Genomic DNA, 14586 nt, shown 5'->3' with positions numbered 1-14586 from the left:
TCAAAAGCTTAATTAGGACCATTGCTCCATAATTTCTATTCCTGGTCATTTGCCAAAACTTTCGTCTTAAATAACATTCGAATAAATTTCCCTAACTACCTTTAGTATTTGATCTGAAAGTGAGTGTTTGAAGAGAAGTCGACAATAATTCAATTCTTGTGAAGGAACGGACCTTAATCATCGATTAATTGCAATAACAAAAAGTTTCTTCAAAAAAACAAAAAAAAATGTCAAAGGAAGGGAAAAAGCCTCGCGATGATGAAATAACAGACTCTGACACCGAAGACGAATTAAGGCTTGATGAAGGTACTCAAACACCCTCTCACCAAGGAGAGGAGGATGCCTCAAGTTCCGATGTGGATCAAAATATCAAACAGAACGATCTTGAAGACAAGCTTCTTACTTCTCCAAAACCAAAAATTGATGAAGATGCCAAAGCGTTCTTGGAATTTACAAATATTGTGAGCGAAAGCGCAAACGCACTCATCAGTAATGGAGGCTCATCATCCATATTTTTCATCAACACCTCTGCATCATCCTCGGGCCATACATCTCCATCATCTGGGTTCAGAAATCAAGCGCCTCCTCCACCACCCCCAGATATGGATCTTCCAAGTCAAGCCTTTGAAAATCGAACGACAAATTCAGCTCATGATACAACCTCTGACCGTGCACCTGGCCCTCCTTCAACCATGATTATCCCAGTTCCCTATAAAACGCCACAAAAAAACAATGAAGGAAGGTCAGAAGAAGAAAACTCTTCAAAACAAAAGATCAAAAGAAATTCAAAACAAAAGAAGAGCAATGGAGAGCAACAAAAAGAAAGTACTCCGAGAAGTGCAAACCGTAAAACAAAAACTTTCAAAGACGAAACATTGAAAGCTTCTGGGATGTCAAACTTTGACGATCCAAATTCAAAAAAAAGGAGAGGAAGACCACCAGGGGCAAAAAAAGAGTCCACGAAATCAACACCAACAAAGAAATTGAAGGACGACATTGTTGTTGATCCAAATCGATCCTCCCGTCCTTCTACATCTCAAGAACAGTTTGGAGGTGTTAATGGTGAGTAGTGTGACATATTGGATGTTTCAAACTAACCATTAATTGTTTTAGAATCACTTGTAATGAGGGACCAATTTGAACCCTCCTCGAATGCATTATTTTACGGAAGCTTGTTCAATAGAGAGGTGTTGGACAACCTTTTCATTTACAGAAAATCGTTTTCAGGTCCGGACATGTCATGTTTACACCACATTGACGAAGTACTTCTACAACATCTGACTCAAAAAGTTGAAAATAAGGAAAAATTAATTGATTCTACAGCTTTATTGTTGGATTTGGATATTACGATCACAAAGAGAATGCATTGAACATGTTTAGGGTAATGACAACATCCAACAGACTGAATTTTGGTTCTTTAATAGCAATGTTTAGGTATTTAAATATGTAGATTTTCTGCATCACCGACAAGAAATTCGTCTGTCATTCCACAAAAGTCATTTCATAAAATGATCAACATCCTTGTTTGTTAAAACAGTTGATGAACCACACTAACCATTGGTTGAAAACTTAATGAATAAATATTTCTTTTCGAGTCTCTGGTTATTATTAATAATAGTTGATCATCAGTTTAAAAAATTCTTCACTGCATCCTCGTCTGTTGGTATGAGAAGCAGCAAGGAATTAATTGTTTCAGCAGCAATAAGCTCGTGTATTGCATTATTGTTTTGCATTGTGCTTACCCAAGCTAACCATGTGGTCACAAAGCCACCACCTCCAAAACCAAAACATGTAGATTCTTACGGAGATCATCAAAAATATTGTTACAGGAAATGTGTTCGATATGACTCCATTAAGGGTGAATGTTCAACCTATGATTGGGAAGGAACGACCAAACGTTGTGTTCAATACAAGACCGTTGGTAAAGGACGTTGTATTGAGTACAAACGTCGTGAGAAATGTTTGAAATGGGAAGGTCCAAGCACCATCTGTGTTGCTCACGGTACAAGACCAGAGTGTGCCAAGTCTGAGAAACTCACGACCTGTGTCCAGGAAGACTTTAGAAAGAGTTGCAAGAAGAAAGGATACAACGGTTTGTGTAGTGAATGGGCATTCCGTGAAATTTGTGTCGACAGTTATGCTCAAGCCAATAAGAAGCCAGATCCATATGCCCGATGTGACTTGTATTCATACATTCCCAAATTGAAATGCTACCATAAGAGAAGATGTGCTCATTATAAGGTTGACTCATATTGTGTCAAGCATCACAACAAATGCCGAAAGGAATGCAAGTATGTTGAAGTCAAGACTCAAGATTTGTACGTTCCTCACAATGCTGTGAAGGTTCCAAAGGGTAAGCCAGATCCATATGCTCCACCAAAGGTTTTCAAGAAGGTCTGTTTCAAGAAATGTCACCGAATTTGTTCTGAATTCTCCAAGAGAAGTACCTGTGACAAGTATGAAAACGTTAAATTCTGTAAGAAGACTGGTTATATTCAATACTGTGCTCAACCAGCCTCATCTGGAGATGGTTATGTTCAAAAACCTGATAACTACAATCCACCACCATGCAAAAACAAGAAGAAGATCAAGTACTGTATCAGATGGAAGAAGGAACGACAATGTGATGAATACAGAAAGGTCCGTGTTTGTCTCAAGAGAAAGACCTTGTACTATTGCGCTTCTTACAAATTCACTCCATTCTGTACTCAATACGAACATCTTCCAAAACGTTGTGTAAAGAAGAGACACAGCAAGAAATGTATCAACAAATCCAAAGGTCAAAGAGTCTGTTGCAAGTATGCTCTAGAGGGTGGTAAGCAAGTGTGTCGCGCCAAAGCCTCCATCACCAAATGTGCTGAATTTAAGACCATTTGTCATAAGGTTCAGGAAGACAACAACGATACTGTTCCTGTCCGAGGTTTTGGAAAGAAGAAGAAGAAGAAACATCACTACCACAAGAAGAAGGCTCATCCTACAAAGAAGCATTAGGCTTTTTTGTAGAGAAGCCATGTACGACTAATTTTTGATCCTCCTCTCACAGACAACTATGCCAAAAGGCGAGTTTCAATTTTGTAAAACGAAAAATATAATATCCTCTTGTGAGACTTGTTTTAAATTACACATATTTAGTTATCATGTAGAGTCGCCTCATTCAACGTTTCATTCATGGTTGAAATTAGAGATGACTGGGGGTCCGACCGATGAAATTTCGGATCTGGGTTTGGGATGGTCATTAATGAAATTGTTTTGCGAAAACCACGTTTTCATTTTTCTTGTTATGAATGTGGTGGCAAAAGGTGAATCACCATCATCTTGACATTCTTAATTTAATGTTATGAATGTTGATCATAATAACCATTACAAAGACCGAGTTGCTTTTTCCTTATTAGGGCCTGTGATGAGCTTTGTTTTTAAAAAATACCATATTGCGCGAGCCAACGATCCTATCCATAACAAGACCAACAAAAAAACTACAACAACAACAATAACGCGATTCAAAAACAGTATAGTGTCGCAATTCGATACAACAAACACAATGAAGTTACCATTGAAATCTACTGCGAGCTGGATACAACAGAGTGGAAAGAATGCTTACCGAATCTTGTCTTCTTCCACCCGAGCATCCTCACCTTCTCTTTCTTTGATTGAAAAACAAAAGACTTTCCTACAAAATAGCACTAGAAGAAACTATGCTTGTAATGGAGGTGGTGGATGTGGTGGAAACGGTTCCTGCAGAAAACAATCATCATCGGGAGATCATCCTGATAAACCCACTCACTCGCATAGTTTTGGAGAGTATACATCCAACGTTCAGGAATGCGCAAGTACTGGTAAGTATGATCATTACACTTATGATTACGAGTCGAAACATTAATCACCTATGATGATATTATTCTCTCCCATTTGAAATCTTAATGATCGTATTAATTGTGTATTTCGGATTGTATTCTCGTGTATAGAAATGGTAAACATTTATCTCAATGGTTTTCCAATAAGAGTTCCTAAAGGAAGCACAATTTTGGAGGCTCAATTATTCTTCAATGATATGATTACAAAAACTAACGGTGTTATCGATGAAAAGGCCAAAGTTGACATCCCAACTTTGTGTTATCATCCTCGTTTGAAGGAACACTCACCAGCTAACTGTAGAATTTGTCTTGTTGAAGAAGAAATTAACCCTCATGACATTGAAGAGCAAATTAGACGAACTGGTCGTCACATGTACCCTCAAACGGACAATCAAACCAAGCTTGTACCTTCTTGTGTAAATAAGGTAAAAGAGGGAGGTTGTTATTGGACTCAAACTCAAAAAACTTACGATAATGCTAAATCCGTATTGAAATTTATGCTCTCTCATCACAACTTGGACTGCCCTTCATGCTCTGCAAATAATATGTGTGAGTTTCAAAACTTGCTTGAAAAGTATCATGTTTCCAAGAAGGACATTCCTCCATCCTTGAGAGATTTCTACACTGACACCTCTGAAGAGTTTAAGAAAGTGTCCAACATTGGAACTCCTGATTATTTGACTGAAGGACCAATTCAAATTGATCCCGATAAGTGTATTAGATGTACAAGATGTATTAGAACTTGTAACTTCATCCAAGACCGTGAAGCTCTCTCCATGTCTGGAAGAGGTCACAACGAACAAGTACAACAATTGAATTTGATTTTGAGTGAGGTCAGTAACTTCACTGAAGGAAGATCTCCATGTATTGCATGCGGTCAATGCAGCCAAATTTGTCCTGTAGGAGCAATTACTATTAAGGCCCAACTAGATGAAGTGGCCGATTTATTAATGCAAAAGAAGCATACCAGCGCGTTTGTAGGCAAAGAGAAAGATTATGTAATGGTAGCTTCTACGGCACCAGCTGTTCGAGTTGCCATTTCTGAAGAATTCTCCAAAGAGCCAGGGTATTACACTTCTGCTCAATTAGTTCAAGGACTTAGAAAACTCGGATTTGACTATGTTTTCGACACTCTATTCTCGGCGGACTTGACCATTATGGAAGAAGGAACAGAATTGATAGGAAGATTGACCAGCAACCCTCCAGGACCCTTCCCAATGTACACCTCATGCTGTCCTGGTTGGGTTAACTTGGTTGAAAAAGATTTCCCAGAGATTATTCCAAACGTCTCTTCATGTAAATCGCCACAACAAATGTTAGGTGCAGTAGTGAGAAAGTATTGGACTCCAAGGATGCAACATGTTCTGAAGGGTAAGAAAGTGATTCACGTCTCTATTATGCCTTGTACTGCCAAGAAGGGTGAGGCTCAACGACCTGAAATGGGTCACAAGGATGCTCAAGGCAACTTTATTCCAGATATCGATTATGTCTTAACAACCCGAGAGTTGGGCAAACTTTTCAAGATGAATCAAATTAATGACCTGGATGAAACCACCGTAGGAAAGGAGTCCCCTGCCTACGATTCACCAATTGCCGAGGGTACTGGAGCTGCTGTAATTTTTGGTGTGACAGGAGGCGTCATGGAAGCTGCTCTCAGAACTGCCTATGAAATTCTTGAAAAGAAGCCACTTCCAAAGTTAAACTTGGAAGAAGTGAGAGGATTGGATGGCATTCGTTCAGCAACCATTAAGATTTTAGGTCAAGATATTAGGGTGGCTGTTGCTCATGGATCTGGAAATTTGAAGAAACTCGTTGAATACACCAAGACCTTGAAACCTGAAGAACAGTACCACTTTATTGAAATGATGGCATGTCCAAGTGGATGCGTGGGTGGAGGTGGAGAGCCAAAGGTTGTTGAAAAACTTGAGCATCAAGATATTATCAAGAGAAGACTTCAGTCCATTTACAAGTTGGATGAGGCCTCTGTCATTAGAAAGAGTCACGACAACAAGGAGGTGCAACAATTATACAAGGAATTTTACCACGAACCTTGCAGTGAAGAAGCTCATCACGATCTGCACACTCACTATCACTCACGAAAGTAAATAAAGAAGCTTTTTACAATTAAGAGTGACAATGGTGTAATTCAATAATAAATTTGCTATCTCTACAACACTCCATCAAGAGAAACATGAAAAAATGGCGGCTTTGATCACCCAAAAGGTTGCCTTTCAATTTTAGGCTTTATAAATTTACCAATGAAAATAAAGAACAATTTGCAGTTATTTCGAATGAGCTGGTTAAGAACAAATTAGACATTGGGTCTTCATTTGAAATTAAATCAAGCATTACAGTAGACTCGGGTAGTAAAAAGGTTCCTTGTTCATTTGCCATTATTGAAGATTTGACCATACTTCAATTCCAATTTATTGATGAAACTCCATTAGAACAAGAAGAAGAGAATCAAATATTTGACTGGATTGAGGCCTGTTTATTCATTTACAAAGCACACCAAATAATCGTCGGAATAGCTCACAAAGAAAAATTGAAAGCTAACATGCCCAGAATAGCCAGAAATATGAGAGTCGATAAAAAACAACTTCAAGAAGCTTTTAGAAGATTCACTGGATCGAAGTTGACAGCAAAAGCAATGAAAACTTTTTGCAATTACATGACCCTTAGTAAAACAATCATTATCCAAAAAGAATTGAGCTCTCAAAAAACAATGCAAGAGCTTGATCAATTTCGTGAGGCATTAGCACGATCATCTTTCAAAGAGCATTTAGTGTGTGTTTCTTTGTTTACAGTATCATCATTAACAAACAAGGTACCAATTGTGGAAGTTATGGCTGAAAATCTTGAAATTGCAGATCAGATCGAACAGCAGTTTAGGGAAATTGTTGAAACAGGGCAAGTGAGAGTTGGTGTTGAAGAAAAACAGGATATGATGACATTATTAAAGAATTCTGTCTCAATTACTTCAGTAGGCCCATGAAATAACAAGCATCAAAAATCACATCTAGGGAGGACATTTAGAAATGGCACCAAACACCACAATACAACCGTTTCGAACTTCAATAAATGAAAGGTAATGGAAAGATGAACCAGAAATGCTGTTGTTCTTACTCCCAGATCAAAGTTCACTATTCCAGAAGAAATTTCAAGTTCGAAAAACCAATTAAAAAAAAATCCGAGAGATCCAATTTAGCGTCGATATTCAATCATCCATTTCAACATTATTGTAATAACATAAAATCATTGTTGTTGTTCAGACAAAATCACTTTTATTGTAGTTGAAACTCATTAGAAAAGCTGACTCGTCATCACCAAATTCCGATCAACTCAGACCATCATCATCATGATCAGCTCAATTATTGAACCACAACAAGAAAATCCTCTCGCTGAGAAGTACTTCAAAACCATTGATGCTCTCACAACCACAGACTTGGAAGAAATTGAACAGTTACTCACAAAAGTTTCCTCACCAAAACTCAAACACCTTCTCCAACGAGATTTGAATTTGGCCCGATCTAAACTTGGTAGGTAGTAGTAGCAGTAGCACTTCATTCCGACGAGTATTCTAAATGTACGATGTTTCTGATGAACATTGCATTTGTTTCTATTTTGAAAATCTGTGATTTATTTGAATTTCATGATTATGATGATCAATTTTAACTGTTGACTCCCTTTTATTTCCGTTACACTGAATCCGTTTCTTCAATTCAACCCTCATTCATCATAGTAACCCGATTATTGAACGAGAGTGTTGAAAAGGAAAATGAAAAGAGAGGATATTTTGTCAAGAAAAAAGACTGTTGTAGTTGAAAGGGAAATTGAAGTGATCGAAGAAGATGAAGAAGGTTTCATTGCTCAACACATTAAAGGTTACAAAGAAAAGGTCAGAAGTATCAAACAAATTATGCCGGAAAAGAAAACCAAAGAAATTAGAGATGCTTTGATTAGATGCAAAGGTCGTGAAGAGGATGCAATGGAAGGATTATTGACTGGTGAATTGCCAAAACGCCCAGAAATTCCAAAGATCAAAGTGAAACGTGTCTTGAAAGAAACCAAAGAAGTTATTGAGACTGAAGAACAAAATAATGGCAAACAAAGAGAAAAACCACCAATGAATTACTTTGAAGATATTACATTGCCAAAGTATGAGAACAATGTTCAAATCCTTACAGAAAGAATTACTAGAATGAAAGAAATGATTGAATTAGAAAAGAAGGAGACAGCCAGGTTGACCAAACAAGTTGAGCAATTCCGTTCCAAATCAAATTCAAGTGGATTGTCTGATTGGATTGGCAATTCTACTTCAAGTACTAGCACATCTGAAGGTCTCAATGATGAGGAAGAGGCAAAGAGAAATAGAATGTATCTTCCTGGTGAATATGACACATTGGAAAGGGATGAAGCTCGTACATTTACATTTAAACCTGAAAGAACCTTCAGTAATGAGGTGTCACACATCCACTTTAGAGTTGCTGAAAGTGAATTTTATAGACTCTGCCAACAAAAGTCACAATTCAAAGTTACTGAGGTGAAATATATTGTCACATCATGGCTGGTAAAAGCATTTGAGCAAGCTCGTCACAACCTTGCTTTTGGTAAGTTATTTTAGCAACAAATTTTTACTCAATTCTCATATTATTCATCACTGTTTTAGATATGAATATCAAATACTCTGAAGTCAAACCAATTTTAACCTTTATGGATATTCAAGACTATTCCGACGATAACATTGATTGGATTTGCAAGAATAATGTTAAAGGTTCAGCACCATATGTTTTTACAAACTCATCAGCAAATTCCAGCCCCATTATCACCAAAGAAAAGAAAATTATGCTCTTCTTGGTATTGCCTGGAAGATCTGGCAGTAAAGACTATGCAAGAATGAAGAGCACCACTATCAGCGAATTGAAGTCAAACCATTCACTCAAGAGCTCGGATGGAATGAGTTACGTATTGTTCAATAAGGATCTTATTCTTCCATATTATATTGTAACGTATGAAAGTTCTACACAAACAGTCAATAATTATAATTACAACAATCCACAAAATCCCTATGGTGTTGTTCGATTGGATGAAGAATGGAAGAACATTGAGGCCAACGCTCAAGCAGATAAATTCATGAATGACGTCAAAGAATTTTATCAAAAGGCCCTTCTCACGACTTCTAAGGAGAGAGTTTTAGATCCAACAACATTTGCACATGATATTGAAGATCCTTCTCCAGGTAGTGCTATGAGTGGTGGTGGAGACTTTGAAATGGATTTGAATGACGATACACCAACACCAAACACTGCTAGCTCACAAAAATTCAGTTTCCAAGATGAATAAGGAAGGACACACATCATCCCGAAAGCAGGCAAAGCCACAAATCTGAATCATCTTCCTTTAATTAATGTAATGAATTCTATTAAAACTTTGCATGATAAATTCCCGTTCATTCATTGATACGCATTTATTTCATAATTGTGGTGGTGGTGTTTATTACAACTATGACTAGATCCTTATTTTAGCATTAAATATTATATATTCGTGAGGTGATTGATACCGAAACAAAATTTTCGACTTTGATTAAATTTACAAAGTTTGATTCTTAGCTCTATTCAATTCATTGTAGAACATTTGCTTCAAATCAGTCGAGTGAGTGAAAGGTTGACATGGCAAATAAATTGGATTCAAAGTTGCTTGTAAATCAGCTCCGTTCTTAATATTCAAGAACGGATGAGGATTACTTCTCTTCAAAACAACAGCAACATCAACCAAAGTATATCTCAACAAACTACTGAAACACAACATGAAAGCAAAAGCAATAGTGGCTGCGACAATGACAACACCCAAATAATTGAGAAGGAAGAATGGTTCACCTTCACGGAATTCGAATGGTTTACAATCGAGTTTGTATTCTGGGCTTTCATACTATTGTTGTTATTATTGTTAGATTGATTCGATAAAGAGAACAACAACAAGAAGAGTGAATCCAAGTTTTGAAATGTTCATCGTTTTAAATGTCATAGGACATTATAATTATTGTAATTCATGGGTACACACACCAATAGTGGTGGTTTTGAATGATAGGAATGATATTATTGTTGTTGAATCATCATACACGAGTTCACAGTGTTGGAGTTGTGTTTTCAAAAAATCCAATCGCATCACAGGATTCGCAATAATTTTTTGAGAATCGTCGCACCAATCATCACAACACCATCATTCCCAAGTTGACAAATTTACATCCAATAAGAATCATCACCAATAATAATAATAATGAATGAGAATGATAAGATGTAAAATACTATTACGTACCATTCCTGAGACGGTATCCATGAATCCTGGATTGTTTCTCTTTCTAATGGTTTGTAAGAATCTTTGTTGAGCAGATGGAGAATTGAATTGTAAAATCATGAGAGCCATGCCATTCTTGTTGACATGGAGAGAAATGTTTTGGGACTTTCTAGCAACCAATGAGAGAGCTCTGTTCATTCTTTATGAAAGAGAGGAGGGTGTTGATTTTTTTTGACAAGTGGCAAGTGATTGTAAAATGGATAATAAAAATTCGTTTGCAATGATGAGGATCCTCCTGTCATCGAATGTGTCGTACTTTTGCCCTAAACTGAATCGCCGAGAATCATGTTCCTCTCCAGATGCACATAGCAATAACCGTTAAGTTGAATGCGTTTCCCATCAACTTGATGTGCAAATTATTTTAAGAGGTATTATCAACCAACAAACACCACTCTCTGCACATGGATCAATTATTTGTGAAGCAAAACATGAGAATGATTCTTTGAAATCGTTTTGAATAAACTCCATCGTTTTGGAAAGAGCATTTCCCTCTAAACTCACATTTCTAGTGAAAGAGCATTGCAGATCAAGTGTTGAGGGACTTTGGTGAAACCATCGACAGGTGAGACGATTTTGTAAATTGCTGACAAATATTTATTCTTATGCCAATTTATCTATTCCAATAAACTTTTGTCAAACAATTCTCCAAGTCTAATCTTATTTGCTCCAGTAATGACATAATCGTGATGATTTTCATCGATCAATTCCAAAACATATTTGTAGTTTACCATAAGTCCATAACTCTCTTTCAATCTTCGTTGAGACAAATCTCCTTTCCAGTTGATGCGTTCCAAACATGCTCCATTTCTTAGATGAAAGTTAGCAACTGGGTCCAACGCCTTGGATTTGTGTTTCTCCGAGTACAAATACCTGGCACATAATCGAAGCATAATAGATTGAAGTTTGTCACTAGGATGTAAAGATGTTGCCTCTGGTGACGATAAAATAAATTCGACCAATGCGAGAAGTAGCTCACATCCAGATTTCATTCTGACCTCTTCCAACGATTGAAATCCAAACAATTTAGGATCTTCAGTAGCAATCTGCTTGATGAGATCCATATCAGATCTTGAAAGAAGCTTTTCGTCATGAAATTTTTGTTTCAGCTCCTCATCTTGGGAACACTCAATTCTCAACTTTTGAGATAACCAACGAATAAATCCTGGAATGGGTGACAAGGTGCTAAATTGATTAATATCTCCAGTAAAGTTATCAGTGATCAATCTTTTTTTCTGTAAAATTCCCACCACATTTTTGATCAAGTAATTGCCAAGCTCAATACCTTGTAATCCACTTTGAGTGGAAGATATTGAGTAGAAAATTGCAGTGTTCACAAGCTGAGGTAAATCCTTTTTAACGTCATGAATTTCTCGCATATTTGAAGCAATATGATCCATGAGAGCGACTTGTAGCACCACAAGCGGCACTCTTGGCATTGAAGAATGAAATAGTCCATACATTTTTCGATTTGGGGTTGGTGCAAGTCTGTTTTTCAATACTTCCATACTCGCTATTGGATGTACACGTTCTGAGGAAATAATCTTCTCCAATAATTGAGCATTAGTTTGTCTCCAATCCAACTCTTTACATTCAAGAAAAGATGGAGAGAACCAACTAGACAACAGCCTAACAAGATTAGTATTGAGATCATTAAGTAAAAATGGTAAAATATACTTCTTGTAATCCTGGTTGATATTGTTTGATTGTTTTTGGAGCGTTGAAATTATATCCAATAAATCTTGTCTCATTTGCATAACAAACTCCAAGCCATTGAGATTTTGAGAATTGAAAGGTACCTCTTTTTTCATGAGTGTCAAGATATATTGTTCTAGGAATTTTTCATAATATGGCTCTATGGTCGTTCTCAACTGTTGAATTGAATTAAGAAATCCCAAAATATGACGTTCCACATGCTCTCCATTTTGGCTTAATAATTGTACATTTTGCAATGATGTTCTTAACTTGTCAATTGTTTGGGAAAGAATTTTGGAATAATTTTCACTTTCATGACCCATAGAGTCGCTATTATTATCATATCTCATCATGTGTAATAATGCTGAGATTGGTATTCCTCCAAAATGCATCACCATCACCTCAAAAAATCGTATTTTACCGTTCTTGTCGAGCTTATTCATGTACAACTGCGCAAGTTTATAAGCCACATCTTCAGGAATTTCTAACTTGTTGATATTGGAAATATTTAATCCAGGAAGTGCACAGATACTCTCTTCAAGACTCTTGTTACCATCCTGTATGAAAGAATGAATGGATTCCCAATATTGCTTAAATAAATTAGATGTTTGGGGTGCCGAATAGTCTTGTTTAATGTTGTGGCTCAAATTAGTGGTACCACTTGTGAAATTTCTTTGAATTTGATGAAAGGATCGTCCTGATGAAAAACCAGAGACGTTCATTCCGGAATAGTGGGCCAATGGTAAAGCCGTATGAATTTTCTTAAAGTAATTCTTCTTTTCTTGATGATGGTGGTCATGATGAGAAAGAGGAAAAAAACACAAGTGTTTGATCACTACACCAAGCCTTCGCTGAGAGTGAGGATGAAGCAACAACAACCGCTTTGGATCCATTTTTGATTTTTTTTTCAAAAAGAAAAATTAAAAAAATTGAAAGATGGATCTAGAGACTTCACGAAAGCTGTCTGCAGACAATTTTCAGTGAGCAGTTTTGCACAATCATGAAGGAGCCAAATTTTCGTTAGCAAGATGTTTAAAAGTATTGGGTTTGTTTGAATACTTTTCATTTGCAAGTTAATGATCGAACTTTCAAAAATGTTTAAGGATGGTATTGGAGTGACAGTCACAGAGATTATTTGAAAGCTCTTTCACTATTTGAAATGGCCATATCAAAAAATAACAAAAAAGCCCATTTGAACGGTCTAGAAAATATTGAACGTAATTATGTGACAAGCTTAAATTTCAGCAAGCTGGACTTTTGGACATGACTGCCACTCCAGAGGACTTAACATCCAAAGATATTTTACAAATGATTGATCAAGAAAAGCTATTCCGTCAAGTGTGACTTTTAAAATTATTTTTGTTCGAACAAAATTATTAAAAAAAATATTGCGATCATTGATTAACGTGAATGTCCAATTTTTTTGTAAATTTATAATACTCTCGTGATTGTACTTTTAAAAACTTTCGGAAATTAATTTGCCATAATTTATTCCAAATACAACCTTTTAAAACTTTGAACAGTGTTTTTCTATTTAATATTGATCATAACCATCACCATCATCGGAATATTCTAACATATATGATCCCCTCACAACACCAACAACATCCATTTCCTTCTCATGCTGCTCTCATGCAAACTCCACCACCATCAAACTCTCCATGGATCAATCCATTCTTTTCTCCAACAATTATGACTCATCGAATGACTTGTACTCAATGTAAGAACGTTCAAGATGTTTTTGTTCCTCCAACTCCTTCCGATCCGAATGCTCTCGATGAGAGTTTTGTATTTCTGAGTGATTTCAATTCACCAACGGCTTCCATTATGGATACATTTCAAAGTAATAGCAAAAGTATAGAAAGAATTGAAGAAATTAATTACATGATTGATGAATTATTGGAGAATGGAGAAAGTTTGGAATCACTTTTAAATCAGCAATCACTGTGTGGAGCTTGTTTGAAAGATTTATTTGAAGAGCTTTCGAGGAGAGAGGATTTATTGAAGAAAGAGTGTGACACTTTCGAGAAAATGTTGAAAGAAAAGAAACAGTTGTCAAAGGAGGAACTTGAATCCGATGTCAACAATTACAAAAAAGAAATGGATAAGCTGAGAAATGAAGAATTTGAAGAGAGAGAAAAGATTTTATTATTTCATACTGACCGACAGTGTCGTGTTGGAAGAAAGGCCATGAATTTACAAAATGAAATCAATTCGCAACAAGAAATAGAAAAGGGCTACTGGAAAGCATATTTTGAATATTTGGAGAATATGCAGAATGTATCAGAAGACAATAGAAGAATACAAATGAGAAGTGGCAGGAAGAAATTCAATCCTGAGAAATTATTTTCAATTCACGAAAACCCAAGCCGAATAATGATGATTAACAGCTTAAGAATGGGAACATTGAGAACTGAGCAAGTGTCGTGGGACGAAATTAATGCTGGATGGGGATTGTGTGCGCTCTTAATTAACATGATTGCCCAAAAATTATCCAAATTTAGATTTAGCAAGTACAAAATAACACCAAAAGGGAGTCACACCACTGTCAAAGAATTGGAGAGTGGAGAGAAGTACGACCTGTTTTATTCCTCGATACGAAATTTAAATTCCTTCAACCAAGGAATGAAAAGTTTTCTATTTTGCTTGAAGGAACTTATTTTATATGCAGCTAAAGCAATCCCCAATT

At 36.5% G+C, this 14586-nt stretch overlaps 7 protein-coding genes across 7 annotated transcripts; 5 read left to right on the top strand and 2 right to left on the bottom strand.

Moving 5' to 3' along the window:
- Nucleotides 1-227: 227 nt before the first annotated feature.
- Nucleotides 228-1370, top strand: FDP41_001989 (uncharacterized protein; the record flags this gene model as incomplete). Its single annotated transcript, XM_044705133.1, has 2 exons — nt 228-1062; nt 1114-1370. 2 exons carry the CDS (start codon nt 228-230, stop codon nt 1368-1370), a joined length of 1092 nt encoding a protein of 363 aa, XP_044563632.1.
- Nucleotides 1371-1665: 295 nt separating this feature from the next.
- On the top strand, nt 1666-2991 carry FDP41_001988 (uncharacterized protein; the record flags this gene model as incomplete). The annotated part of the gene is made up of 1 exon (XM_044705132.1): nt 1666-2991. One exon carries the CDS (start codon nt 1666-1668, stop codon nt 2989-2991), a length of 1326 nt encoding a protein of 441 aa, XP_044563631.1.
- A 547-nt stretch (nt 2992-3538) lies between these two features.
- Nucleotides 3539-6846, top strand: FDP41_001987 (uncharacterized protein; the record flags this gene model as incomplete). Its single annotated transcript, XM_044705131.1, has 3 exons — nt 3539-3833; nt 3963-5952; nt 6093-6846. 3 exons carry the CDS (start codon nt 3539-3541, stop codon nt 6844-6846), a joined length of 3039 nt encoding a protein of 1012 aa, XP_044563630.1.
- Nucleotides 6847-7209: 363 nt separating this feature from the next.
- On the top strand, nt 7210-9194 carry FDP41_001986 (uncharacterized protein; the record flags this gene model as incomplete). Its single annotated transcript, XM_044705130.1, has 4 exons — nt 7210-7390; nt 7594-7668; nt 7736-8461; nt 8521-9194. The coding sequence occupies 4 exons, from the start codon at nt 7210-7212 to the stop codon at nt 9192-9194; spliced, it is 1656 nt and encodes a 551-aa protein (XP_044563629.1).
- Nucleotides 9195-9440: 246 nt separating this feature from the next.
- On the bottom strand, nt 9441-10343 carry FDP41_001985 (uncharacterized protein; the record flags this gene model as incomplete). The annotated part of the gene is made up of 2 exons (XM_044705129.1): nt 9441-9779; nt 10167-10343. The coding sequence occupies 2 exons, from the start codon at nt 10341-10343 to the stop codon at nt 9441-9443; spliced, it is 516 nt and encodes a 171-aa protein (XP_044563628.1).
- A 476-nt stretch (nt 10344-10819) lies between these two features.
- FDP41_001984 (uncharacterized protein) lies at nt 10820-12790 on the bottom strand (the record flags this gene model as incomplete). The annotated part of the gene is made up of 1 exon (XM_044705128.1): nt 10820-12790. One exon carries the CDS (start codon nt 12788-12790, stop codon nt 10820-10822), a length of 1971 nt encoding a protein of 656 aa, XP_044563627.1.
- A 688-nt stretch (nt 12791-13478) lies between these two features.
- Nucleotides 13479-14572, top strand: FDP41_001983 (uncharacterized protein; the record flags this gene model as incomplete). The annotated part of the gene is made up of 2 exons (XM_044705127.1): nt 13479-14470; nt 14569-14572. The coding sequence occupies 2 exons, from the start codon at nt 13479-13481 to the stop codon at nt 14570-14572; spliced, it is 996 nt and encodes a 331-aa protein (XP_044563626.1).
- Nucleotides 14573-14586: the final 14 nt, after the last annotated feature.

This window comes from Naegleria fowleri (assembly GCF_008403515.1).
Source record: "Naegleria fowleri strain ATCC 30894 chromosome Unknown tig28, whole genome shotgun sequence".
In the NCBI taxonomy this organism is placed as follows: Eukaryota; Heterolobosea; class Eutetramitea; order Acrasida; family Naegleriidae; genus Naegleria; species Naegleria fowleri.
Note: the sequence above shows the minus strand (reverse complement) of the source record. Positions and strands in the feature narration are given on the sequence as shown.